The sequence below is a fragment of the Cinclus cinclus genome, chromosome 13, assembly GCF_963662255.1.
Source record: "Cinclus cinclus chromosome 13, bCinCin1.1, whole genome shotgun sequence".
Classification (NCBI taxonomy): Eukaryota; Metazoa; Chordata; class Aves; order Passeriformes; family Cinclidae; genus Cinclus; species Cinclus cinclus.
The window spans coordinates 8,739,223-8,766,230 of NC_085058.1; the positions used below are offsets into that span (position 1 = coordinate 8,739,223).

A 27,008-nucleotide genomic window follows, 5' to 3' on the forward strand; every position below is an offset into this window, starting at 1 on the left:
GCAATGCTCCATCTTCTCCCTCTAAAGTCTCAGAAGTTATCTATCACCATGTCCATATCACCATATTTTACAAAGTGGGTTTGTTGGCTCCTTTAAGCTGTATTGAGACACTTTCTGTACACCTTAAAATGGAGAGGAAAACAAACACATCAAATAGCAAAGCTTTTCATTTATTTGCTGATGTGTTCTAACATTGAAAATTTTCTCATCATTTGTCCTCTCCCATGGTCTCACTCTTTTTTTCTTTCTCAAGTCAGGTGCTGGTTGATTTTTCTGCATTTAGTTAGTTTTTGTTTTTTTCCTTTTCTCATAAATTGTCACGTATGTGCTACATTATTGCTTTGGATCTGCAGAGCTGCTTCTGGTGCCCCTCCTGCCTCATTCCTGTGTGATGCCTCTAAGGAGGTGCTGTTTTCCAGTGCTTATTTTCACAGCTGTGGCAGAGAAGGGAAGTGTCATAAGATACTTTGAGGTCAGTTTTGACCCCAAATTTATATGAGGTAAAAATTATTCTACACAAGTATAATATCTTGTCTCAGGTGGTCTTCCTGTCACTTAAGATCAGACAATAATTATGATTAAGAAAAAGCTGTTTTAATAGCCATTGCAATGATGTGCAATAAAACCAGGTCAGTGTTACACAGTATTGTTTTTCTTTACAACTTGTTACTACTGGAAGTTTTCAAATAACCCGTTATCTTTTCAAAGAAACCTTAAAATTAAAGTCTTTGAATATGCAGCAGAATTTAAAATGCTTACTCCTGCTTGTACAGTCTTGAACATATTAATAAATTGCTTAGATGACTTATCAGCAAATTAACTAGGGTAAATTATTAAATTACCATCTCACCATCCACATCAAGATCTGTAGCAAAGCTCTAATAACTGTAACATGTGCCTCGGGCAGAGCTGTGCATTATGCATGTTCTTTGTAAGGAGAATTCGTTGACTTTATGAAGCCATGGACAGACATTTATCATTTTGTTCATTAAACTTGTCCGGGACATCCGGTAAATTGACGTTAACTGGAAATATTCTCTGGGAGTTCTGGCACGACTCATTTCGCCTGAGGAGAAACTTTGTACCTAGCGTGTCCCAAATTACAAGGGTGAAACTTGCTTCCCCCACCTCCTCCCCCAAAGCCTAAGTGAGCATTTGACCAGCTCTTTCTTCCCCTCTTGCTTTTAATGCTTATTTATGCAAACAGCCCTGTACCCCACGGTTTGCAAGCACATTTATCACTGATCTTCAGCAGAGGCTGAAAGTGGATCCTGCTTTTATTAGTTCAACCAGTCTGTGCCAGGAAGGCAGCTCAGCTTTATCCCACAGTGTACAAGAAATTAACTGTGGAATTCTCGGTAGCATTGGTGGGGAGTTTTGTGACATTCCCAGCACGTGGCACTCAGGATTTGCTTTTAGTGGTCATAATCTTTACCCAGTGCTGCCTGCTGCTGGTGCTTACAGCGTTGGGTAGGTGGCCAAATGCATTGCTGAAAGCCTTTGTAACAGTGCTTTGTGTGGTCTTTTGAAATTACTTTGTTTGGAATGATGAACAATGTTTTCATTTTTTTTTTTTTCTGCTCTTAGGCACCCATTGTGGGGAAAAAAATACACACTTTTAAGATCTGCCAGTGTTTGCTTCCTGTGGGATAGTCTCTGGGAGTGGTAGAGGTTGTTAATAGGATATCTGCCTACCTTCTAGTGTTCCTGTTGTGCTACCTGAATCCCGCTGTACTGGGGATCTCTCAAGCAGAAATGAATGGACTAAAAAATTGTGCCATAGCTGACCAAAATATTTATTAAATATTTATTATTACCATCAAAAAATTGAATATCCAAAAAATGCATTACATAATTTTTTTGTCTTTTGAGAGAAAGAGTAGAGCAGTTGGCTCTTGAAAATATATTGTGTCTCACTACATAATAGTCCACTGGATTAAATGAATTTATTGATTTCTGCTTCTTTACTGACACACATTTATGAGCAGTTTCTTTGGCACCATGGCCACATGTCAAAGGTCATAACTTTCCTTCACTGTGGAAGAATAAAAGCTTTCAGATGGTGAATCCCTGAAATCTAAACAGGGCTTTATCCTCCCTTCCCCCCTCAATATATAATTACTGATTTGCATGGATTTATTTAAGATATACAATAATAATTAAAAAATCTATACATACTAAATGAACCCCTATATTATCTATCATAAAATAGCTGCAGGAATTTTTATACATAAAAGGCAGCATATCTAATCTACTAATGGGTATCATTATGGAGCTCATGGTAGTATATTAGACTCCTTTATGGTCAGAGATTTTATTGAAGATGGTTAGTTTTTAAACAGAATAAATATTTTTCATGAAGAATTTTATTAGATATAGTTTAGAAACAGTATTTCTTTCCTCTTAGAGTTGTGTATACTTTGTGCACCAAAGGAAATCCTGGAAGAAGATCCTAGTGAGAGAATGAAATGTTCAAAATCTGTGCTTTGTGTTTAGATGAATATTTATAATGTTGACATTTCCTTTAATGACCTTCTTTAGTAGCCTGTGGGGCTTTTTGTGCGTACTAGATATGAAGGTCCATTAATGGTGCAAAAATGAAGTTATTAAAAAAGGAAGCTGCAGTGAAACATAAAGAAGTTGAATCAGTCCTCTAGTTTGCTAGAGGCAACTAGGCAGGAGCAGTGGGGCTTTGGGTCTGTCTGGGAAGAGTTTGTTTTCTCTTTTTGGCAGCTACTAGCTGGTACATGAGCTCTGACCATCTCAAGGAACAGCAGTGTGAATGAAGGTTACCTCACCAAGGTGTTGATTTAAAATAATTGAAATGTTTGTGCTTGGTAAGGTGGCGTAGGTTTGAATTGTTTAGTCCTCTTAGCAAAGATGTTTCTGAAGGAACAGCAGAGCCCAGAGTTCTGTCAATGGGAAAACATGATTTTCTAAGAAGGCATAGAAAGTCACCCCACTGCCTGCCCAAGAAAGAATTGTCTGCCAGGCTTTATCTTTGCATAGTAGAGATGAATCCCGTCGATGCTTCTTGGAAAATAAAAAATAAAAAATCAGTGGTAGACTTTTCTTCTGCTCTATTTTGTGTGTGCATGTACAAATGCTCTTATTCTAAGGGTGCTAGTGGCTCTCTGATCTTAAATGTGCCAAATATTTATATTGTAGAAGTGTAGTTGCTAATTTTCTGACATGTTAACATTCTGGATAGAAATCTATCATGTCAGTATTTGTCTCTGTTTATCCTGTTCCCTAGAGCAAATTGAAGATGAAACTGTTTTTTCTGTATTTTATTTTCGCTAGGACAGCATGGAAATGTCTACTTAGGGAACAGAGACATGGAACTTATTGGGGTTTTTGTGTTCTGGAAGTAGCTTTTATTGTTGCTGTGACTAGAATTGGTTGTCCTGTAAGTTCTGAGGAAAAAAATCTCAATTTTTTTTTTGTTTTTTTGGCATATGTTCACACAGCTTTACTCAGTTTGATTAGCTCAAGCCAGGAGGTGATGTTTGTGCTGAGCCTGTTGCTTGTGAACACCAAGCTGGGCTTTCACTCTAAGCAGTCCTGGACAGATGTAGACTTGCTTTTTTTTCCTGTTCTGCATTAATGAGGAGCTGAAGTGTGATCTAACACTGCCTGGAGAAACCAGCTGGAATGGAAGGCTGGAAACAAAGCTCTAATTACCTGGAGAGGAAGTTTGGGAGGGGCAGGGGATGAAGTGGAGGTGTGAGTGGTCTCATGTGTCTAGAGGTCAGGAAGGGTTTGGTGGGAAGAGACAGTGCTGAGGAGAAGCTGGTGGAGTGGGGGGACCTGGGCTTGGCTCATTTGCAGATTGCCATGGGTACAGGTTCAGAGTGGAACAGGACTGGGGATATGGCAAAGACTTACTCAAGAGAGTGTGCCCATCAGAGCAGCTGATCATTCAGGACATGGAAAGTGCACCTGAGAGACCTGAGCTTCCCTTGGGAACTTCAGAAAGACAAAGAATAATCTCCTACTCTGGGGATTTTTAGAGTATTAAAAATGCATTTCTGCTTCAGCCAGAAGTTTCTGCAATATGTAATGAGTCCACCTGTCCCGATTTTTCATGGGAAGTCTTTGATTATGTGTTTCTTACAGCCTCAGTATTTGATAGGAAGTTCTGAGGTCTGGCCAGTTGGAGCTGCAGCAAGTTGGGGGAGCTGTCCACGATTGAAACACATGGAGTACTGTGAAGGAGCAGTGTTGTGTCTTGGATGTCTAAATTTAGTGAATATTTCATTTCCCCGTCGAAATGTTTGTCCATAATCAACAGTAAAATTAAAATAATAATAGAACGTAATATCAAGGTGTGAAAGTGGATGCAGTAACATTTGTGAAGAACTGTAGTGCAGAGCCCTGCAGGGAAGGCCAGAAGGAAGCTGGAAAACTGTTCAGGGCAGTGCTTAACACAGTGTAACAAACAAGGAATGGGGCCACACACTGAACAGAGAGGAGAAAACAAGATATTGAAGAGATTCTCATTATGTGAGCACCATCCATTTGGTGCTGTGAATACTGGGGGAAGTGTGATTGTGCACTTGTGTTGTTTCCTAAAGCATGTATATAAACAGAAAAATCAGTTACATAAACAGCATCATTTCTTCAGTTTCCCAACTTCTGAGCATTTGGGAAATTTTCATGTGTATGTATACATACATGTAAGAGATATTGAATGTATGAGTAGGAAGGGTTTTAGGGATTAGCTTCATTTATCTCATGATGTATGTAATTTAAAAAAATAAGAAATAAGTATGCTTGAAAGTATTAGGGTTTTATATGGGCAGGATCTAATGAAAAAAAAAGATTTGTAACAGAGGGTCTTTTGGCAACTTCTTGAACAAGTAAATTTGTCAGAACATTCTGATTCAACCAAAACGTGGGCTGGTATCTGGGCATGTATTTAGCAATAAATTTAACTTGATAATAATAGTAGTCCTCAGGTTATATATATACATACATACACACACACACACACACACACACATATATATATATACACACACACATACGTACATAGGCTCATCTATGCACTCTCTGGTGTTTGTCAGTACAAAATTTACTCTCCCTGTCATCTGACTGAGATGAAATTGGGTGTATTGCTGGTACAGAGAAGAGTTGTTTTGAGGTGCCAGGCAGGACTGTGGGCTCCAGTGCTGTAGAGGAGTTGACACCTGTGGATTTCACCTGCTCTTTCATCCGCTCTGTCTCTTCTCTCAAATATTTACTCCCCCACATAGCCTAGACTACCACCTGCTTGTCAGGCTACAGGTCTTATGTTGAGCCATAAAGTACATTTTTGTTAATAACAGCCCTGTGGTCATGAACAGAGAAAAGCTCCAATACTTGTTTTGTTTTGTTTGGTTGGTTTGGGTTTTTTGTTTGTTTTTTTTCTGTTGTTGTTGCTTTTCCTGATACTTTTATGTAAAGAATATCAAAGGCAGCAGAGCATTCAAGACTTTGTGCCTTTGTTGCAATGTGTGCGTCTAGATCCTCTTGGGGATCTAGATCCTCTTGTACCTTTGGGTGTTGGGACCTTCTTTCTCTGAGGATGTTTTCATAGGCCTGTTTAGAAGCTGGAATTGTGGGGAAGCGTAAAGCATTATTTTTATTTATTTTGATTGCTTCTTTCCTCACTATTTAGTTGCTGCCGTGTTCACCATTTTCTTCCGTTTATCTAAATAATGGTTGCCTGGCCTTTCACAAACTTGTGGTGGCGAAAGATGGTGACCACCTGAAACAATAATATCTGTGCCAGAATAGCCTGAGAACTTAAAATAACCAAAGGGGACCGTTTCCAAGGCAGCTAAGTGACCTTTGGATCCCAGGAGTAGACTATTCATAGAGGCAAAGCCTTTGTCCTGCTTTGACCAGTGGTCAGTGAACTCTGCAGGCCCCTCGGCTCACCATCTTGGCCCTAGACTAGCAGCTGGTGATTGATTCATTTAACTGTCCAGATTCACATTCTTCTGTCAAGGACTTGTCAAGGAAGAAAAAGGTTCTATGGAGGGCTATTCATTTTACTAAAAGGAAGGGGATGCATTATATGATTGAGTGGATTACTTTTGGGTCAGAAGAGTTCCTGCTTTTCTCTGTTTTAATTCGGCCTTCAATCAAAGAGAGATTTAGTTTATCAGTGCAGTGTGGTGCTCACGTAGAAGGACAGATAATTTCAATTCCATCAGTGCAATAGGGTTATTCTGTTTTGTTTCTTTTTTGTTGTTTCCCTCCATCCTTTCTGTGATTGGTCCACCCCGCTATGTTTCTGCCAAAAAATCCATAGATTTTTGTGATTGGTTCATATGACAGAGTTAAGAATATCAATTACTATTAATCTCACTCTTACATTTAATGTGTATATTACAGGAGTATTAATGTTTGTACTACCTCTCACATATGGTTTTGAGCAATCCAGGAAAGAAAGCATCAAGTAAGTAAAAGATTAGAGTGTTACCTCTGTTTTGGATGAAGAGAGAAGTGAGAAGAAAATTGATTTGACAGGATCAAACTAATAAATTACTTTCCCCCAGACAACACAGGCGATGGTAAAGCTGAGGGTAGAACTTCATGTTTTCTACCAAGTGCCTGTTTTCACCTGAAAAAATAGCTTGCTGTACAAACTCAGCATTTTCTCAATGCTCAGGAGAGCTGCTTCCTTCTGCTGGTTTAGAATGCCCTTTTTTGTAAAACTAGGAAAGTGTTTCCATTCATTACGAAACTTTATTCATGTTTCCAGTTTGACAATTAATATGTCCAAAAAACCAACTTTGAGTTACGCTGGGGAAGTGTGTTTTAGCTTCAGTGTGTTGCCAGGCTCCTCTTTCCATTTTCCCTCCAGCTGGGTTGTGTTTCCTTAGCATTAGGATTTCCTTGCTGGTCTCCTCACAAAGTACTGAGCAAAGCACGTCGTTGCTTAGCTCCTTCCACTGGAAATAACAGGCATTAGAGAGCAGATCCTGCCAGTTAACCTTCTGCCTCCGTTTGAATGAACACCATGAGCTGCAGCAGATGAAATACGACCTTCAAGTTTCTTTTCCCCACTCTCATAAGCTATGTACTGTTTTGATTTGGCTTATTGAACGTATTATGAGGGATTTCTGATTGGCTCCAGGCCAAGGTATTTTATTTCTGCTGATGGAAGTACAAGTGCATAATTTAGAAGAAAATACACTGAAGCTGCTGATGTGTTGTATCCTTTTCTCTCCTTTTTTTTTTTGGAAAAGGGAGAATTTTGTATTTGTCAAGATAAATTAATGGCTTAACTACCTTAAGAGCACAAGGGAAAATGCAAGTTTGAGATAATCTAACCTTGCTAACATTTCTGTGTTATACACCTCTAAATGTGTGTGAGAAATCTGGGATAAGTAAAACTCTTGTTGAATAGGCAGCCTTCTTTCACAGAGGCCTGTGATATTCCTCTCCTGCCAGCAGCTGCATTAGCCAGGGTTCAGTCCCTTTGCTTGGGACTTGCTTGTTTCAGGCTGGAATAGGATGTGTGAGATGGGGAGAGCAGCTTCTCTGGGCCCCTGATAACACTTCTCTCAGTGCTTCCCTGGTGGCTTTGATTCATGGCCTTGAGTTGGAGACAAACAAGGAGCTTTTAAAAATGACCAAAAGGGAAAATGGGTTGTCATTGTGTATTGGAAAATATAAGTAATCTAATAACTAGATGTATTACCTACTTAGAAGAACATGGCTGGTTGGTTGTGCTATGACTGGGCAAACTGGAAATCCAGGAGTCCAACAATTGCCTCCCACCCAAGCAGTCAATAGCCATAGCAAGATGACTTCCTCTAAAGACATTGAAGGCAAAATAACTTTATCTGAAAACTGCACTTCTGATTTGTTGCATTTGAAAATTGCAAGAATTGTAAACACTTCCCCCTCTTATACCTACAGAATTTTTCAGGTAAACATCTAATTAGAGGATTTAAGTAGCTTCGACAATGACAGTGTCTTTTGTTGCCTGTTTTTTTTGTGTGATATTTGTTTCTGATTTTCTCCCTGCTGCTCCCAAAGTTTAAGACATTGAGATTTTAACTGTTAGTTACTACCCTCTGCTGAAAGACTGTTCTTGGCCGAGATCTCTGGGCTGTGTAATGCAGTAGTGGGGCATTTGGTGACAGGGAAATGAGCTGCAGGCATTTGGCCCTTGAGAGTGGAGGCATTTCTTCTTTCCCCGTGGGAATGAGGAAATGTTGACATTTGGAGAGGGGGATGAAGGGCTTGAATTCCCAGCACCCCTGCTCAGCGTTTTGCATTGAAATGGTCTTTCATCCTGGGATGCTGATTCTGAAACACTGTAAGCGAAAAAATGGAGAGTGTTCCTATCTCTCAGGAATAGCATTTCTGACAGTCTGGAGATTTAACAGCACCACCATATCAACTTACACTCATTCATATGGGGATGGTGTCAGTTTGCCACTGTATGAAATGAAACCCCTTCCTCTGCCTTCCCCCAGATGTGAGGAAAGGCTCAGGGTGGGTGGTGCAGCACAGGAATGTGTGGGGCCCCGCTCCTGGCCTGGGATGTGCTCTCTGGTGCTTCCCCTGATTGATGAGCTAGGCAGGGTGAGGTGAAGAGTGGGTTTTGCATTCTGCTTAGGGTCTAGTTTTGTTTTAGCCAGGAATAGTGTTATTATTTTTTAGAGATATAAGACCGATAAATAGAGGTCTTACCCTTCTGCTGGCATCTTCAGTAAAATTCATTGTTCAGAATGGGGCAGATTCATGCTTTCAGTGCTGCACACTTTTGTTGCAAAGTGCTGAAATTATCTTTTCTGTGTTGCACTGAGTGATTATTAAATCTTTTCTCGTTCTTTGGGGAACTTCAGGATCATAGCAGTCAATATTTAAATCTTTCATGTTCTATTTTGATTTGTGTGGGTTTATTTTGGTTTTGTGGGGGTTTTTTTGGTTTTTTTTTTTTTGGTTTTTCTCTTTGGATGCCTGATTAGGTTAGCTGTGAAGGGACATGTCTTTTGTTGCAAAATCCTGCTTGTGTTCTGATCTTTGTCTTCATGTTGTAAAGTGCAAAACTGTGCTGGATGTTCCCCACGCAACAGTTGGGCTATTAAGCAGAACTAATTCTTCACAGAATGGCAGCAACTCCAAAGAAAGGCATCCGTGGGATTAAGTATAGATACTAGAAGGCAATCACTGGGCAAACTGCTGAAGGAAATCAGTCCTTGCAAGGGAGAAAGTGGTGTGTTCTTTCTCCTGAATGCATGCAGCCACACAAGTAGAACAGCTTTGAAGCTGCTTAATGTGGCTTACTGTGTGCCTTTTCTCTCCTATTTCCTATGCTTCTTGTCTGCTGGAGAGCAGAGGGGAATTCCTTGATAAGTGCATTAGCATTTATTGTACCTTCTGTGGCCACACACTGTTGCCTGGATGATAGATAGACTGAGAAGGGAAAACCCCAGCTGGGATGCCTTCAGAAGTGAAAAGATCAAATCTCTCGTGCTTGTTTACATGGTTTGGTAAGGAATGTCAGTTACACCATCAATAAACTGTTGAATATATAGAGCCACATATTTCAAAGCCTCAAGCTTTTAATTCTTTCAAAACAGTGCTAGTGATAACTCCTGAGGTGAGATGTTTGTCTGCCTTTATTGGGAGGGGTGATAGTGGTATATTTTTTTCACCCTATTAAATGATTTAAGTGTAGTAAGGCAGTATGTGTACTCATGTGAGCAGCTTGCATGCAGCTGCAAGAGTGACAGTTTTGCAGTATTGGTAGCTGCTTCTCTACCAAAGTAAAATAGAAACACCTGGTACTTTCTTCCCTCACAGACTGAGAATTCTGATGCATGCCCTTGCATTGCAATATTGGATTCTCATCTCAGTGTGGCTCTAAGAGCACCTGATGGGCAGGAGAACAAACTGTAAAATAAGGCATTCACAGGTTGGTAGTGTCAGTGAGGATCCTCCTGTTATCTTCTCTGGCACATTGCTGCTGCCCAGGTTCCCATTAATTGTCCCAATTATGTTAATATGCCATGGATAACAAGCTCTTTGGTTGTTCCAGTGGTTTGAAGAAGTGAGGAGGGAACAGTACATTCCAGTAGTCACCTTGTCAAATTGTGCCTTTCCCTTTCTTCATGTGTGTTTCTGCATTGGAGAGAACTTTTTGATGAGTGATCCACTTCTGAGAAGCCAGTTTTCTTCAACTGTTTTGAGATTTTTTTTTTTTCCATAACAAACAGAGCGGACATGCTAATTATGAACTCTTTCTGTTGCTAAGGTTAACACTTTCCAAAATTTAGTGCTACCTGTTCAGCAAAAGAAAAGAGCATCTTTATTAGAGTACAAAACATCCTGAGAAGAAATGATTGCTTTTATCCTTGAAAAAAATAATCAGTATCAGAGAGATTTCTGATGCATTGTGATGATGTTGACGTATTTTTTCTTAACTTTTCAAGGTTTTCTTCTTTTCCTGTGAACTGTCTTCAACATGCATCCACTTGAGTCCTATTCTCTTGATTTTCTGCACTGGAATAGATTGGAAACTTGATCTCAAAACTTCCATTCTGTATATGGATATTGTGGTTTTAAGCTGAAACTGGGATAGTAGAGATGACAATATATTTTCCTGCTTTCTGAGGATACTGTAAGAATGAAGGAATAAGGATATAGTGTAGTGTAGCAAAGAAAGGATAAATGAGTACATTTCCCTAAAAACTTGGTCCAGAATAACCTAGTTGACTTCCAGGATTTCAGGAACAGAAAATACTATATATGAAACTTCAGACTGGTCTTGGCTTTGAAAAGCTGGTGGTGAAAACTGCCTGTGTGTGGCCATAAGCACTTTTATAGAATCTAGTCCCAGCCCAAACGATGGAGAGCTGAGTGATCTTCAGTGGACAAATTCAGAGTTGGTTATTCCTGTACAGGGATTTTTAAAATGATCATTTGTCAGCCACTAATTTAGGAGCTTTAAAGAAAGGAGCAGGGGAACCTGAAAGTGTTAGAGGAAACAAATGAGATTGCAGCTGACATCTCCAAGGGAACTTTTGTTCGAGGGTGCTCAGGCTGTTGACCTCTTTGCTTCTCCATTTCATTGCCTTTAGATTATAGCATTCTTCAGTACCAGAAAAATAGTGGGTAGTTTGTGAATGGGCAGTTTTAAAATTTTTGGTTTTTTTAAGCGGAGACACTGGACAATGCTGTACAAAGATTTTAATGCACAAAGAAACAGCTTTGCTTTATATTTTATAAATATTGATTTTGTATATGAGGCTAATGATTTCTTTTCTCCCTTCTCATCAGAGACTGGAGAGTAATTCCTGGTGAGCTGCATCTTATTTTGGAATTAATCTACGCTAAACATTCTACTTCTTAGATATCTGCGCAAACTGGCAAGAATACGAGAGAGGAAAGGAAAAATGAGAACATACCTTTGTTTCTTTTCCATTGCATTCTCTATTGCATTTCTCTCTCATTTTTTAGTTTAGTGTGGAAGTAAGAATGTGGTGGGCTTGGAGTAATTGTTTTTGCAATAAGGGGACCATAAGTTTTAGCAGAGCAGCTTCCCAAACTGTCTGGCACTATGTTGGAGGCAAACTGCAGTAAGCTGTGCAAAGGAGCTCAGCCTTCAGCTGAGCAGTCAGAGCCTTGGAGAAGATTTGTCCAGAGCAGAAGTAATGAACTGAGAATAGCAGAAAGGGCAGATGGCCCAAATCCTCACTCATCAGCTCATCTGGGGTCTTCTTGGTGTTTATCAGTGAAAGCTTTCTGTAATTACCCCTCTGTGCACAACGTTTTCGGGTCCCTCCAAAAGTGAGAATGTGATTTTGGAAGGGTTTAGCCTGCAAGGCTAATACCTCAGAAAAATTTTCTCCTTAGATACAGCAGTACTGTTCTGTGAACTGAAAAGTAAGGAGCACATGGTGTGAAGGATCAGTTTTGTCTAAAGGGAATGTCAATTTTCTGAATGTCAATTTTCATGGCCGGATCTGGCTCATATTATATACTTGTGTCTTTCATGGTGCAAAAATGGGGTTTCTAATTTTGTTAGCACTTTGCAATATTGGGGCCTTTAAATTTATTATTATTGTTATTATTATTATTACTATTATTACTACTATTACTATTATTACTACTATTATTAGTATTATTATTATTAGTAGTAGTAGTAGTAGTATTTCTGTTTAAGTTTGTGTTTTCAGGAACCCAAGTTGTTGTGCTAAGCTAGCAGATCATAAAAATGTTGTTCTGTAATTTCCCACTCTGCAGGGTTTTCCAAAGCATCAGGAGGATTGCTGTAGAATATCATTGTGTTCTGTGAAAACTATAATTCTGATCCACCTTCTCTAAAATGTTAAAATGCCTGCTAGGAGATTCTAAATGGCAAATGGTTAAACCAATTGTGGGATAGAGAGATTATTGGGTTTCCCATATCAATTATTGATAGTGTCTAGTCAATGTGGCAGTTTCAGTCTAATTTAACTTCTCTGTTATTGAATTGTAAGGTAATGATTTGAGTCTGGACTCCTTTTTCAATGGAATTCTGAACCATCATCCTTAAAACTGCTGCTGCAGTCTTCATACTAAAGGGAAGGATTTTCTTCCTCAAATTTGATATCAGTAATTCAAGGCTGTTTTTGATTTAGTCTCTCTTGCTTTTTTTGTTCCTTCAAATATTTCTCTTCTGTTACATAATATCTGAATTGGGTGTAATTTCCTCCCACACTTTTTATGTGCAACTTCTAGATTTCTTAAGAAAGTTATTTTCTTGTTCATACTGAGAAATTATGTGTCATAGTCATGGCAAGCCAATATGTTTCTGTTGTGTCATCTTAGCTCTGTCTATCCTGCCTTCTTTCTAAGAGTGAGTTTGTAGCAAGCAGCTTGAAAGAACAAAGAAAAGGCAGGAATCTAAGCTAAAGTAGGAAGCTGGGGAACAAAAGAGAAAGGTAAAATGAATGCCCTTTAGCAGGATGACCACATTTCCAGGCAGTTCGGGTGCATACTGGTTTTAAAGTCATGTCTAACAGTTTAGTGTTAGTACCTCATTAAAGTCTGGGGATTAATAGCAGCAATCTCCTTGTTGCACATTAAAAGGATTTAGTTTAATTTGGGATTAGAGGGTGCAAGGTGCCATTCTAGCAAAGCTTTTCCCAAGCTATCAGTGAGGTGAAGTGAGATAGCTTAAAGACTGGTATTTCCAACTTACTGCAGTTATGCTATACACACACACATATGGATTTTAAAACTGTGGTGAACTGTTTCATTAATCCTTTAAAATGTACGCTACCTTTGGAAGTGAAATTGTCTGGAAAAGCTTGTTTGAGGTGCAAAGAAAGGCAGTTGGAAAGGCAGTGAGGGTGTGGTTTGGCTTGGGTTAGTTCAAGGACATTAAAATCTGTGGGTCCTGGTGTTGGAGATTCAATCTGTTATCAAGACTTCCTTGTGCATTAGATAAGGATTATGTGCAGTATTCTGCTCTCCCCTTCTGCAGCTACACGGGGTTGGAACAGGATGGGTCATTTTTCTCCTTCCCCTTTTCCCTCCTACAGGTGTTTCTCAGCATGCAAGTGAAAAGAACAACCCAACCATCCTGAGAGCCTTAAGTTATGTCTGAGAAAAGACCTATGAACACTACAGTCCCCTCCCTGGTTTTAGATTTTTGGCAGAAGGAGAGAGTGTAGTTGTTTTATTGCTGTCACTTGCTTTTTTGTTAGGCTAGCACAAGACATAGCATAGCAATGTGTAATTATTAATACAGAGAAAGATAAACACAGTTTGAAAATTCTTGTGTAATAAGTTAAGCACCTGATACAGCATTCTGCAGAACTTTCATTGAGTTCCTAACATGTGGGCAGTGATGTCAGCAACCTGTATGATTTATCTGATTATTTATTTATTTAGTGTGTCTGATTTTTGGGGGGCAAAAGCCAACTAATTTTGTTCCAGTTAAGTTTAAGTATCAGGCTTTCAGCTTGGTTTGGTTATTAATTAAAACTAAGTATATTAAACTAAAGTTTTAGCCAATACTTGCACAAAAGCATGCAATTTCAAAATGCCTCTTTAAAATGCAAGCTTATAGAAAAAGTGTATTTTAGTTAAGCTTATTTTTCCAACCATTCTGGCTGAAGTTAAAAAGAAGTTAAAACAGCTGACTTTAGTGAAAAAGCCACACTTTGCAATTTATCACAGAGTTAAATCTCTGGTAATTTATAAGAATGCCATTACCAGTATGTTGTTTGAATTACAGTTTTTATAACAGTCAGAATGAGCCCACACTTTTCCTTTGTGCCTGAAAGGGCCGAATGTGTTGTGGATGATATCACTTCCTCTTACAGATTTAACTCAGTTCCATCTCAGCTCAGTTGTTTGCCTTAAATAATGGCCATTAGAGGAGGGAGATGTGCAGCCAGTGAGTGAGATAAAGCCTTTGCAAATGCAGTTTCCTCCCTTATTTGTGTGCTCTGTGCCAATAGATTTCCATTCAGCAGCCTCACCTGAACTTCCCGTGCTGGAGCTAAGACCTCTTCTTGCTTTTTCTGGTCTTACAAATATACAAGCAAGTATTAGGGAGAACAGGGAGCAATGACTCTTATTAATCAGTAAGACTATCACTTCTCTCTTGAGATTCCTTTCACAGAGCTAATCAGATCCTGGCTCTTTTAATTTTTCCTTGCAGGTCAGGTTCTTTTTCTCCTGAAATTTCTCATTTTTATGCCTCACATTTTAAAAATAGTAATTCTAGGCCAAGCAACACTTGATTAAAGTTTTAAGGGTGAGTGTAAGAAATCACTCTGCTTGTGGTAGCACATACAAGATGCCCTTTCACAGTAATCCCTTTTCACTTACAGTTACGAAAATCTTTTTCCTATTGCTGTATTTGTGTGACATTCACCTCTGAACTCCATGTAATAAGCAGAACTTGGACTCCGAAAAACTTATTTTACTACTATCTCTTGGGAAGCTCTGGGAAGATTCACCCATTGTATGACATGATGACAGCCCCAGCTCTGTGTACTCCACAGTCTTGTTGAGAAACGAGAAGAGCTCTGTGTCAGCAGCCTTGCCAAGTGTCTGGATCTGCCAGTATATACTCATATGAAGTTTATTCCAAACCCAGATCCAGACCAAAGTGTGTCATTTGAACAGCAAATCATTGGAAATGTGTGTCTGTCTAGCCAAAAGGCATGGCGGAGCTCCTTTCATAATCTCTTTTAAGCCTTATTCCTACAAGAACTGAGAAACTGCAAAAACTCCAAGGAAATATGAATATGCTTTGGTGTTAAAATATAATGCACATGTATATTTGTTGGATTTTTCAATGCTGTTTCAGAGGGAGAGTGCATCACAAAAAGTAGATCAAGAAGACAAGAGTTGTTATGTGCTTCCCTGAAATTTATTTCTTTGGAGAACACCATAGCTTCTCTTCAACATGTTAGTTTATTTTTCTCAAATGAAATCTCTTCACCAGAGAGTTAAAAAAAATGCAAAGATTTTTGGTTTCACTTGAAGGGTTAGGGCTATTGTGAAATTTTCAATAGCTTTAGCAGATGCTGTGTACAAATGGCACTATGAACTTTTGTTCTTTCCACCTGAGCAGTTCATCTCTGTGAGTGGCCATTATTTCTTGAGAAACATTTAAGCATCACCATCATGTGCTGCAGAGTTTCTCAATATTTGGTGCCTTCTGGTTAGTTGAAAACTCTGCTCCTGTTTCAGTTCTGGGTTTATCTTTCATTCTTACAGGTTTTTTATTTCACATTTGTAGTTCTAGTCTGTGTAGGCTGGAGTCAGCTGTGATGAAACAGTAATCAACATGTGGGTTGTTGGAATTTCTTTTGCATCTTAAGAAAGCTCATTCAGAAAATGAGTTCATAATGACATGAAGTGTCTCAGTAGAAAGTACAGTGTGGAAGGGAGCAGGTCACTGGATTTGTGTTGCAGCAAGCTTCAGGACTTAATTTCAGGAGGGAATGAAGTCGGTGTGTGTTGTGCTTCTTCTTTGCTTGTTTGTTTGGTCCTTTTCATAAATAAAGTTGGTGAAAGACTTCTGCTGCATACAAACAAAGGGTGTGAGGCATGAGCTTCTTAAGTTTGACTTTTTCGTACCTTTATAGTTAAGTCTGTAAACCTGCTTAGGTACACAGAAAGTTTTAACATGATGCAGGATAGTATTCAATCCATGTACATCAGCAGCAGTTCTCTGATACTTCATCAGCATGTCACAGAGAGCAGTCATTTGGGCTTTGAACCTGTGGATATTTGCCTCAATGGCAAATGGAGGGACTCCTACCAGAACTGATGTCCGATTTCTCTCTGCATAGATAACATTGATGGTATAAATCACTCAGTTCTGCCCAGTAGAGATCTTCATTCTTAGAAGTAACCATACAAACACACACACCTATTGCATAAATTTCAGGAATCTGTGCAAGTAAATACAGTTTCTAGTTATTGTCTTCTGCTTCTGTAAGCAGCACTTGGTATCTTGCAAGTTAAAAAGGGTGGGAGCATCAGCTTCTCAGAGTAACATTAATTATTTTCTTTTGGCTATAAATCTGGGAACAAAATGACTAAATACACTGGAGAAGAGGGGGGAAAACTCAAACAAAAAGGCACTTACATTTATTGCATCGCAGGGTTGTTTTTGGGAGCAGAGTATGTCTCTTGAGACTTTGTTTCTTATCCATTTTATAGAGCTCTGGCCTCTTAACAGCACTGCTTTAATGACTTGTTCTTGGGGTTCTGAGTTGGAATCAGTGCTTGCCAGGAAAAGAAGCCTGTTACAGAGAGGTCAGATTTCATGAGACAGGAGTAGACTTATAAAAACAGTTTTTACTGGAACAAATAAAGCCAGAATTAAGAAGAAACCAAAGATATAGGTAAGGAAGATACAGAGGGAGCAAGTATTGAGGTAAACTGATAAACAATGTATAAATTTAAATAAGAGGTATGTGGGAATTTTTGTTTCTAAAACCTACATTTAGTAGTATTAATAAGATTTTTTTTTAAAGGTTTTGTGCAGTTCTTCATAGTTGTGACTTTTTGTGACTTTTTCAGGAGAAAATTATTCCTGTTCAGGTGGAAAAATGTTCTTTGCATATTAGCTTCAATTAACAACTTGCACTGGACTTCCTATACAGTGTAGCTGAAGCAATTCTTGCCTGATATTGTGATGGCAATTTGTGGTCTGTGAAACACTAATTGCCTCAGTTTGCTCTGTAGTTCTTGAGAGTCTCACTTCTCTCTTCAATCTACAGCTGTAATGCTGTAGCTACCAAGTGCATGGAAGTAAATATTTTTTTACATATACAAAATGAAAGCCTAAATTGTGTTTCATTTGTATAGTTCCAATGGATATAGAACTTTTAAAGGTGTGAAAGAGCTTCTGTATGCCTGTATGATTACCTTTTTGCTTTGTTGCAGTGATCCTTTCTCATGCTGCTGGCTGTAGTGCAGCTGTGCTACAAGATGGCCCTGAAATTCACATTGCATTGGTTTGGATTGTTCATATCATTTATGCCTTTATTGCATTCCTAGAGATTCTATTTTGAAATGCGAGCAGATTTGTCTAGTTTGCTGCATCATACTTTCAGTAAATAAGTGAAGAATGCAAAGCATTGTATTTCTTGTTAAGAAGGAAAATCTGTTAAGAATGGCACTATGGAAGTATTATTCTGACTCCAGGTGAACACACATTTGTATAGGGAGAAATTAGAATGAAGAAGGGAAGGAAGTAAGACAAGCTTGGATTGCTTTTATTCCTGTTTATTATTCTTTTCCCCCACCTCTCTATTTTGTGGTGGAAGACTACAGGATAGCTGTATGGCATCAAATCCAGCACAAAGCAAATCCAGAAAGTTTTAGAGATATGGGAACAACCTGCTCGATGTACAGGTTATTTGCCTTGTACTGAGAATGTTTTGTGAAGCTGAGCTTTTGTAAATGGATAAAAAATTATCTGTTTTACTTCTGATGATTCCTTTGCAATCAAAAGAAAATGTTTAAGGCAAGAACTGCTTTTATGTCTCCCCCAACAGGCTTTAAATATGAGAGTTCTGTTGTAACACCTTTATGCATATTGTGGGGATTTTTATATGTTCTTGAACCTGGTACTGCTAAAAAGTGAAAGAAAAAGCAAGAAGTGGAACCTAGTTCTGTTGGTGAGAAAGGACAGCTCTGTCTGTAGTGGAGATGAGAAGGGAGCAGCCTCAAAGAGTGTCTGGGGCTGTGTAGACCTGCTGCCAAAAGCACGGGTTTGGCCGCAGCAGGGAGTACCAGGGGCATCTCTGCTCCCTGTGTCTGGGGTGCCTGAGCCACTTTTGAGGTGCCAGACCTCGTTTGCAGTGGCCATGGTGTTCACATCCTGTGGCTCCAGCTGCTTTCAGGTGGTTCTGCTGTGCACGGTGGTTCTGTGGTCTTGTGATCCACAGTTTTTGGGAGGTCTGTTCACGCAGGTGTGATACCTTGACTGCTGGTGCTACTAGGGACGCTCATCCCTGCAGTGCTGCTGCAGCTACAGGAATGCAGTGCAAAAAAAAGGGCATTTATTCATACCTGAGAAGTGAAATAGGCATGTGAGTAAAAGGAATCTTTCAGCTGTGTAGTTAGGTCTGTGCTAGGAGTTAATTTGTGCATGGGGGGAAGCAACCAGGTGAGTTCATCTTTCCTTCACACCCCAGTATTAACCTCTCAGTGCTGTGCTGTACCATTAAAATGGCAGGGAGGGGAACACTCAGATTCCTGGTGTGCATCAGTGCTGTCTGTATCCTCCATGGCATTTTTGAGGATGTCTAGGAGTAAATAGGATGAGAAACAATTTCCATTTTAGAAAAACAAGTAAAACAGCGAAATTATTTAAACACAAAACTTGAATATTAAGAGATGGGTAACTTTTTACTGCAACCATGTTTCTATATAATTTATACAGGAATAGAATTTTAATTGGAATCTGATTTAAAAAAAAAAAAAAAAAGAAGTACCATTAAGTTGACAGAGACTATTCCCTCCACAGTTACAGGGGGTGGAAACATGTGAAAATTTTTGTGTTGAGTTATCCAAAAGGAGTTGCTTCTGAAGAATTGTTCTGTTAGTTGTAAGTAGCAGTAAATAAGCAATTAATTAGCAGGTTTTGTATTACTTTCCCTCATTTTTGAGCAAGGAAATTCAACAACTGATCAATTTTTTAGCTATTAGCTGCAGAGTTTGTATTGATCTGCTGCTTCAGTGGGCTCAATATTGTGAACTCCTTAAGTTGTAGATGCTCAAAATGACATTGATGCTCTGTGCATCAGATGTCAGCTTGGTGACTGCTCAGACTGTTGGGATAAAAGTATTCTCACCTACTTAAACTTATTTTGAGATTTTTATTTTCATTTTTATTTCTTCTTTCTTTCTTTTTTTTTTTTTTTGCAAGACATGTAGAACTCTGCAAATGCTTTGTATTAAAGTGAGTCAGGAACCAAAAGTTGCTTTGGCAATTTCCTATTGCAGTGAATTTTTTTAAGGCTGTCCCAAACTAGTTGAATTGACTTGAACTTTGTTAGTCTAATAATTTATATGATTTCCAGCTGCATGCCAGTCAATTTGTGTGCTTAATTCTACTTGAGCATGCCGTATTTATTTTCATTGAAACATTTTTTTACTGAATTAGGTTAAAGCAAAGTTATTTTAAGTAAACCTTCCACCAGTGAAAACATGCTATTGAGCTAAGTTGACATGCACTTAGATTTATCTTTGCATACAGAAATAAAAGGACTATATGAAGTGTTGCTGGGTATTTTTACAAGTTGATCTATGAACTTGAGTTTGATTTAACCAGGAATTTTTTTCTAACTTTAGTCCCGTAAAATTGATATTCTCTTGTTTTTTAGCTATTTCTGCATTTGAAGTCCAGCCACTTTCAACTGAAGTTCAAGAAGGTGGAGTAGCTCGATTTGCCTGTAAAGTAACAGCAAACCCTCCTGCCACTGTGACATGGGAAGTGAATAGAACAACTTTACCCTTAGTCATGGACAGGTATGTAGGGTTACACATAATAGGAGGTATTTTATTCTTTGCTATTATTTTGATCCTGCTGCGAGAAGAAAATCTTAATACTTGCAATGCCATTACATTAAAAACATTCCATGTCAGCAATTGAAATATCTGGTCATAAGTATGTTGCTATTGAATTTTAAATAGACCAGAGTCACCCACTGTTGTCTGCACAGTAATCACTGGTCTTTGAATTCTTATTGGTGAATATTGTATACAAGTCATCCTCAGGAACAGGCATTGCAGTGAGAAATGGAATGGGGGAATTTTGGCTCTGGGAGTGGTTTGAACTAGCGGGATTGCTTTCACTGAAAAATTGATGCTGAACTTTTTCTTTAGAGGGACAATAAAGAATTATATATACAGAAAATTGAGTTAAAACACTTGATACCAGGGAAATTCTATGCAAGGGGTCTTCTAATGAAGAAGATTAACTGATTAGGTTGAGCAGTACAGTCTCTGCTAGATTATTTTCCGTGTCCAGTTTGTGTTCATTGAACTGACTCCTGTGCTTTTTGACCTGTAACTCCATTTGAAAGTGTGTAAGATACCCCATGTGCAAAGGAAGGAGAAAAGAGAAACTAAAAATTGGAACCATAGGTGGGTTTCTGAAACTGTACACCAGTTATGCCCATATGATCAGAAACTGCTGTAAAAAATCAGCCAGCCTGAATAGTATGAATATAGTAGCAGACTAAAGAAGGCTGGGATGGTTGATCCTGAGGGTGAGAAAGATCTGCTTGTTGAAAGTAAATTCCTCTGCTCTCATAGTGGTGCTGGAGGGAATTTTGCCTGTAGTTCAGAAAGGCAGGAAGGTGAGTCATGTATTGGGAATGTTTTTGAGTCTCCAGCCTGCTGTTCCCAGGTCACTGTAGCAATGGCTGTTAGTAAATCAAGGAGTTAATTCCACGATGGTGTTCTCTGGCTGAATGTTTATCTGCTTTTCTTATTTTTGGTTTCTGTGGCAGGATAACTGCTCTGCCTACGGGAGTGCTTCAGATCTATGGTGTTGAGCAGAAGGATGCTGGGAATTACCGATGTGTTGCCACAACTGCAGCCAATAGGCGTAAAAGCACTGAGGCAGTGCTCAGTGTTATTCCAGGTATTTACCATGTGAGATTTTTTTCAGTGGCACTGTATTCTTTCTTACAGTATAGCAAAAAAACACTGAAATGCCTTGAAAAGCTGTAGGCGAACCACTTGTCCAAATAATTTTGCTTGTTTTTATCTTGTGTTAAAATATTTTTCAATGTAAATTTCCCCTATTACTGAAATAAGGCATTGGTGTAAATGTAACTTTCAGCATCCCTAAAAAAAATAGTTTTATTTCATATTTAATTGAGTTTTTGTACAACTGTGCTCGCTTTTTATCTTTTTTTTTTTTTTTTTTAAATCTCTGCAAAGCCTCAGACTTGAAGCCTTTTCACAAGCCGTCTATAATAGCTGGTCCTCAAAACATTACAGCATCTCTTCATCAAACTGTCATACTGGAGTGTGTAGCCACAGGGAATCCAAAGCCAATCATCTCATGGAGCCGGTTAGGTAGGTCTTAAAATTACAGCATGCGACCTTCAGCCTGTGGAGAGGAAATAGAACTGGAAAGAAAGGATTTGAGCAATTAGGTTTCTGTTCTGAGGCTTTGTGTAGTAGGTAATGATTAGTAGGTTAAGGTACGATGAGTGAGACACTTTTAGTTCCGTGCTCCAGTACTGCTGTCAAGAAGCCCCGAGGTTTTCTGAAGCTTTTGACTCCCTGCATCTGCTGTCAATCCAGCACTGCCCCGGGCACAGGGAGGCAGGGCTGTGACCTCCAGCGATCCCTGGCTGGAGGACAGTCGGTGATGGGGGCAGGTTGGGATGGCTGCACCCATGAAACAGCCCTGTTAGAGTTCCTTTAGAAGCCCTGTGAGAATGTGATTTGCACCTTGTGCTAATGGGCCATTTGGGCTATGAACAGGTGTAGACAAACCCTGGATGTCAGCCTGGAAGGGGAGAAGAGGGACTGCAGTAAGAGTAGTAACATTGAGCAGTGCGTCACATTTCTTTCATGAAGAATACTTTCTGTTTTCATTCCAACCTATACCTGAATGTGGAAGTCAGGACTGTACATGTAGAAGCAAACTATGAAAAATTTTCCTCTATTTCTAAAAGTGTAAGAAATAAACGTATCTTTCCTGTTTGATTCAGTTGCTCTTATAGACAAACAAGTAGGAAAGAAGTTCATGTAATAATCATAGGGTTTTTGCTGGGAAAATAGAAAATACATGGTAATCAAATACACTAGTTTTATCTGCAGCATAATTCTGGAGATGGTTCTTTGCTGTTTGTAAAGATGATGTGGATGTTGGTAGTGATGAACTGAATCGTAGTGCTAGGCAGATGGCAGAGCTGAGGTGGTGAATTCCAGTACAAACCACTTAAGAAATGGCGAGGCCCAATCATCTGAATGGTCAGGTGAAGAGCAAAGTAAAAGCAAAATGGAAACCTCTGAAAGCTCAACTGTGCTTTACTTTGCATTTTTCAGCTTTTATGTGCTAATCTAAGCCATTACTGCATAGACAACCTAATTTAGGTAAATTATTTAGATGAACAACCTTGTAACCCACTTCTGCTGCTCTCTCAAACAGACCACAAGTCCATTGATGTGTTCAACACCCGAGTGCTTGGGAACGGGAACCTGATGATCTCTGACGTGAAGGTGCAGCACGCAGGTGTCTACGTCTGCCGGGCCACCATTCCTGGCACACGCAACTTCACCGTGGCAATGGCAACTCTCACTGTGCTGGGTGAGCCCCCTTCCATTTCCAGTGTGTTTGAGCACCCTGTGTCTGTCCTTTTGAGCTCTGCTGGGCTGGCATTTTACCTCAAACATGGTGTGCCGAGGGCTGCAGGGAGACTGCAGAGATTGAATGGATCACAGAACGGTGGCTGCCTTCTTCTGTCTGTTGACTTGGATGAGAAGTGTCAGATACTTAAGATTAGAGTTGTGAACTAGCCCTTGGAGATACCCAGGTGAAATGTTTGCTCTGGTAAGGCAGCCTTTCAGCACAGAAAAGCACCCTGTAACCAAGCAGAAATATGTAACCTGTATCTATGAGAGAACAGTATGTCATAGTCTGGAGTTTGTATTCATAAATGCATGAACAAATACACTGTCTGTGCAGATAGTGTATCTTTAAAAAAATGTGCTTTGTTTACAAGAAATGTGCTTTCTGCTTGTGTAAATGTGTGTTCGAGTTGCTTGGGGAGAGAGGTTTTTATTTGGAAAACATTGTTATTGTTATGACTGTCCTTGCATTTGTAGGGGCTTGATTTTTAAACTATGTTTTCCTCTTGTAACTTATCTGCAGCTCCACCTTCATTTGTGGAATGGCCAGAAAGCTTAACAAGGCCTAGAGCTGGTACTGCTCGTTTTGCTTGTCAAGCAGAAGGAAATCCTGCCCCCAAAATTTCATGGTTAAAAAATGGAAGGAGAATACACTCCAATGGTAGAATAAAAATGTACAACAGGTAAGGTTGCAATTGCTGTAGGAGAGCTGTGCTAGTCATGTGCTACCAAAAGATGATATTACAGAAGCTAGCTAGCTATGGACATTCAAGGTAGAACTCGAGCCAACCTGAAATGGAACATTAAACAAAGTGATGGGTGCACATTAATCAATACCTAAAATCAGTAAAGCTTATGTGGTAAATGCCTTACCTAGCACAGAGGGCGGACAGGACTGAATTAAAGAGTTTCACCACAGAGTTACTTTAGATTTACAACATAGCAGAATCTTGCTACTGCTTCTGTTAAGTGAGCAGTTTATATTAAAGAGTTGGTTAAGGAATTAGAAGTGTAAGGCTCTGCTTTTTGCAGGGAGGGAATAGATGTGCAATTTTGTTTTCACTGTGCCTGGCTTTGCCGGCACAAACAGAAACATGGCAGGTTTTGCAGAGCGCTTCAAGGTGCTAAATTTCAGTGCTGAGCATCCATTTGTAATAGAAGAATTTGTGGCATGTAAGTCAACCATACTAAACTTAAGAAGCAGAGGCAAACATAACTGTTGTTTTATTATATGGAGCAAAGTTTATCCAAGATGTGAGATTCTTTTCCACCTTTTTCTTCCTTTTGGATCCAGTAAATTGGTGATCAACCAGATCATTCCTGAAGACGATGCCATTTATCAGTGCATGGCTGAGAACAGCCAGGGCTCCATTCTCTCCAGGGCCAGACTCACTGTGGTCATGTCAGAAGACAGGCCCAGTGCACCCTACAATGTCCACGCTGAAACCATGTCGAGCTCAGCAATCCTGCTGGCCTGGGAGAGGCCACTCTATAATTCAGACAAAGTGATTGCATACTCTGTGCATTACATGAAAGCAGAAGGTAAGTGGTTTGATTTAAATGCCATCTAATGATTTGAACGTGACAATTTCAGTATTTGAATATCCTTGAAAAGACTTCAGATTTGAATGGTTCACATTCAGGGCTGCATCAGAGCATTCCAGCATACTGCTATCAGCAGGCAAGCTTGGGGAAAAATGCTCTTCCCACAACATCTCATTTGTGGGATTGAGTGTTTTTCCAATTTACCTGTGTCTGATGGCTCCAGTGAGCAGATTCTGAAGTTAGGAAAGGACTTTGGAGCTTGGGGCCTCCGTAGTGGTCTCTGGATTCCCCTCTGTGCTCAGCAGGAATTTCTGCCTATTCTCTTCTGTGTGTACATGAAGAACAGAGAATACAGCAGAGTCCTTGAGACTTGCAGAGTTGAACCTTTCACTACAGACTGCTCTTTTTGTCTAGATCCCCAAATTCTTGTGACTTTACTGGCTTTCTTATATTTTGGAGTAGAATAGTTGATACTTTGTCTTCACTACCTTCTCTTAAAAGGAATATTGGCCGAATGGTAAAACCTACTCTTCTTTCATCCTTTGGTCTCCTGTTATGAGAAAAGTCTGTTCAAATGCTGAATGGCCATGAGTGGCTTATCTCAATCTCTGAAATTATATGCAAGTTCCTGTATAAAATGGAATGGATAGTTGGAATAAAAATTAGTAATTAGACATTTTAAAATCCCTTAGTATTATTTGTATATAATAATTACATAATATATAATATATATTGTAATAGATATAATATTAATAATAATATGTTTGTATATAGTAATTGCTTTGAGTTAAGGTAATTTAAGGTGGTAGGAGACAGCCATTTTTCAAAAGCATGAGGTGATGGCTTAATGACTTGAAAAATTGTTAGGTGCATGGCTTCAAGTAAGCTGCACTGCAGGTCTGTTTTCTCAGAGTGATTTCTGTTTCCATTTCTATTCAGTAAGTGGTCTATTGAAGGGCAGGACTGCAGATGCTCAGCTCTGTGTGGAATACCAGCCTGCCATCTGCTAAGCAGAGGACAGGAAGGACAGCCTAATTACTCTAATACTGATGCAGGAATAGCCACATTTGCTTTTGCAAGTGGGATATTTCAGGACACAGGAGAATTTTGTCTGAAGGAAGGAAGGAAGTAAGAGTTTTAAAAGATAATGAGAACAAGAGGTGTGGGAAATTACCCCCCACTCTTTCAGTCACTGAGGTATTGTGCTCACAATCCCCTCTTACAGCTAATGCGAATAAAGTCACACTGGATAAGTTATCAGGATAATTGTAGAGAGCAGAGACCAGATAACTTCAAAGAAAACTGGGAAACTGTCCTTAGGGAAGTTTGTATTTGTGCAGGAAATAAACTTGTACAGTAGTGAAAGGAGCTATCTTCTGGAATATGTTTTTTTGCAACGTCATTTTGCAAAATCATTTTGCCCTATTTTCTTGCTTATCCAAAGATTATATTTTGTGAAATGAGATTATAGCTTGTCTTGATTTAAAAAACAAAACAAACTTCAAACAAAAGCAAGCAGCCAAACAGAAACCTCTGATGTATTTGAATGTACCTTCTCAAATACCCATTTTTTCATCTTTCCTGTCTTGTGATATTTATTTTATTTATTTAATGTAATGTTGTTGTGCATCCTTTCACATTAGTGAAAAAATCCACACGAGGAGAGTAAAAGAGTGCAAAGAGATAGGAGTAATTAGTGGTAGGATTCAAAATGTAGGTGGTCTGCATGCATTTTTAATTTTGTAACATGATTGCATAGTATTAGAAATTTGCATCATGACGTAAACCTCGCTTTTGTCTTATTTTATAGAAAAATATTGAGCTTCAAGGGCTAGTGGATTACACTTCTGTAAAAGTAATAGTTTTCTAAGTGATAGTGATAGCCTGTAAACCCTTCTGAGGATCTTGCTCCCATATCAGAGGCATTGTTGAAAGTCTAGAAAATGCCTTTGTGAAAAACTGTCACATGGACCATCTCTCTAATGTAAATTTAGAAACAACTACATTTAAATAAATTCAAATTAAATATTAAGGAAAATCTTTTGATGAAATTCATACCATGCCAGGTCATAGAGGTTCTGATATACACTGTTGACATTGTCAACATCTTATTTGCTCTCTAAGAATTCTAGATAATTATGAATGTATTGCTTCCATTATTCTTTTCAGCTTGTCTTTCCCCATTCCACCCTCACACCCTGTTTCTGTCCCTAATGAAGGTTAAAATTTATCTCAGATAGATCTGACTTGACTAGCTTTTATCTCTGCTCGAAACTTCTTATGAACATAAATGTATAAAAAAAAAGTTATGGACATACTGCTCTGTTTTTTTGGTTAGAACCTCCTTTGCAAGTGTGAGTAAAGAACATAGTATTGCCAAAGGAAAACAGTGCTTGCCAGGTCTCCTAAGTTTTACTGATATTTGTGGTTCCATAAAATTTAAACAGAAAGCAAAACTGGATAATGCATGAATTGTATGCAGTTTCAAAGAGGTTTTTTTTTTTTAGACATCCCAATGTGGTAGGTGCTTTGAATACAAAAGATATCATCACTAAGTGTTACATTTCACAACTCACATATTCTGATGTTTTGGTGTAAAAACAAGTTCAGGTTCT

The 27,008-nt window shown here is 39.0% G+C and overlaps 1 protein-coding gene across 1 annotated transcript in view; it reads left to right on the forward strand.

Moving 5' to 3' along the window:
- Positions 1 to 27,008, forward strand: part of PRTG (protogenin) — a 77,155-nt gene that overhangs the window by 9,836 nt on the left and 40,311 nt on the right. Inside the window, 6 exon segments of the mRNA XM_062501211.1 lie at positions 19,860 to 20,004; positions 20,991 to 21,124; positions 21,427 to 21,564; positions 22,649 to 22,807; positions 23,372 to 23,531; positions 24,143 to 24,390. Coding sequence (XP_062357195.1) covers positions 19,860 to 20,004; positions 20,991 to 21,124; positions 21,427 to 21,564; positions 22,649 to 22,807; positions 23,372 to 23,531; positions 24,143 to 24,390 — 984 coding nt within the window.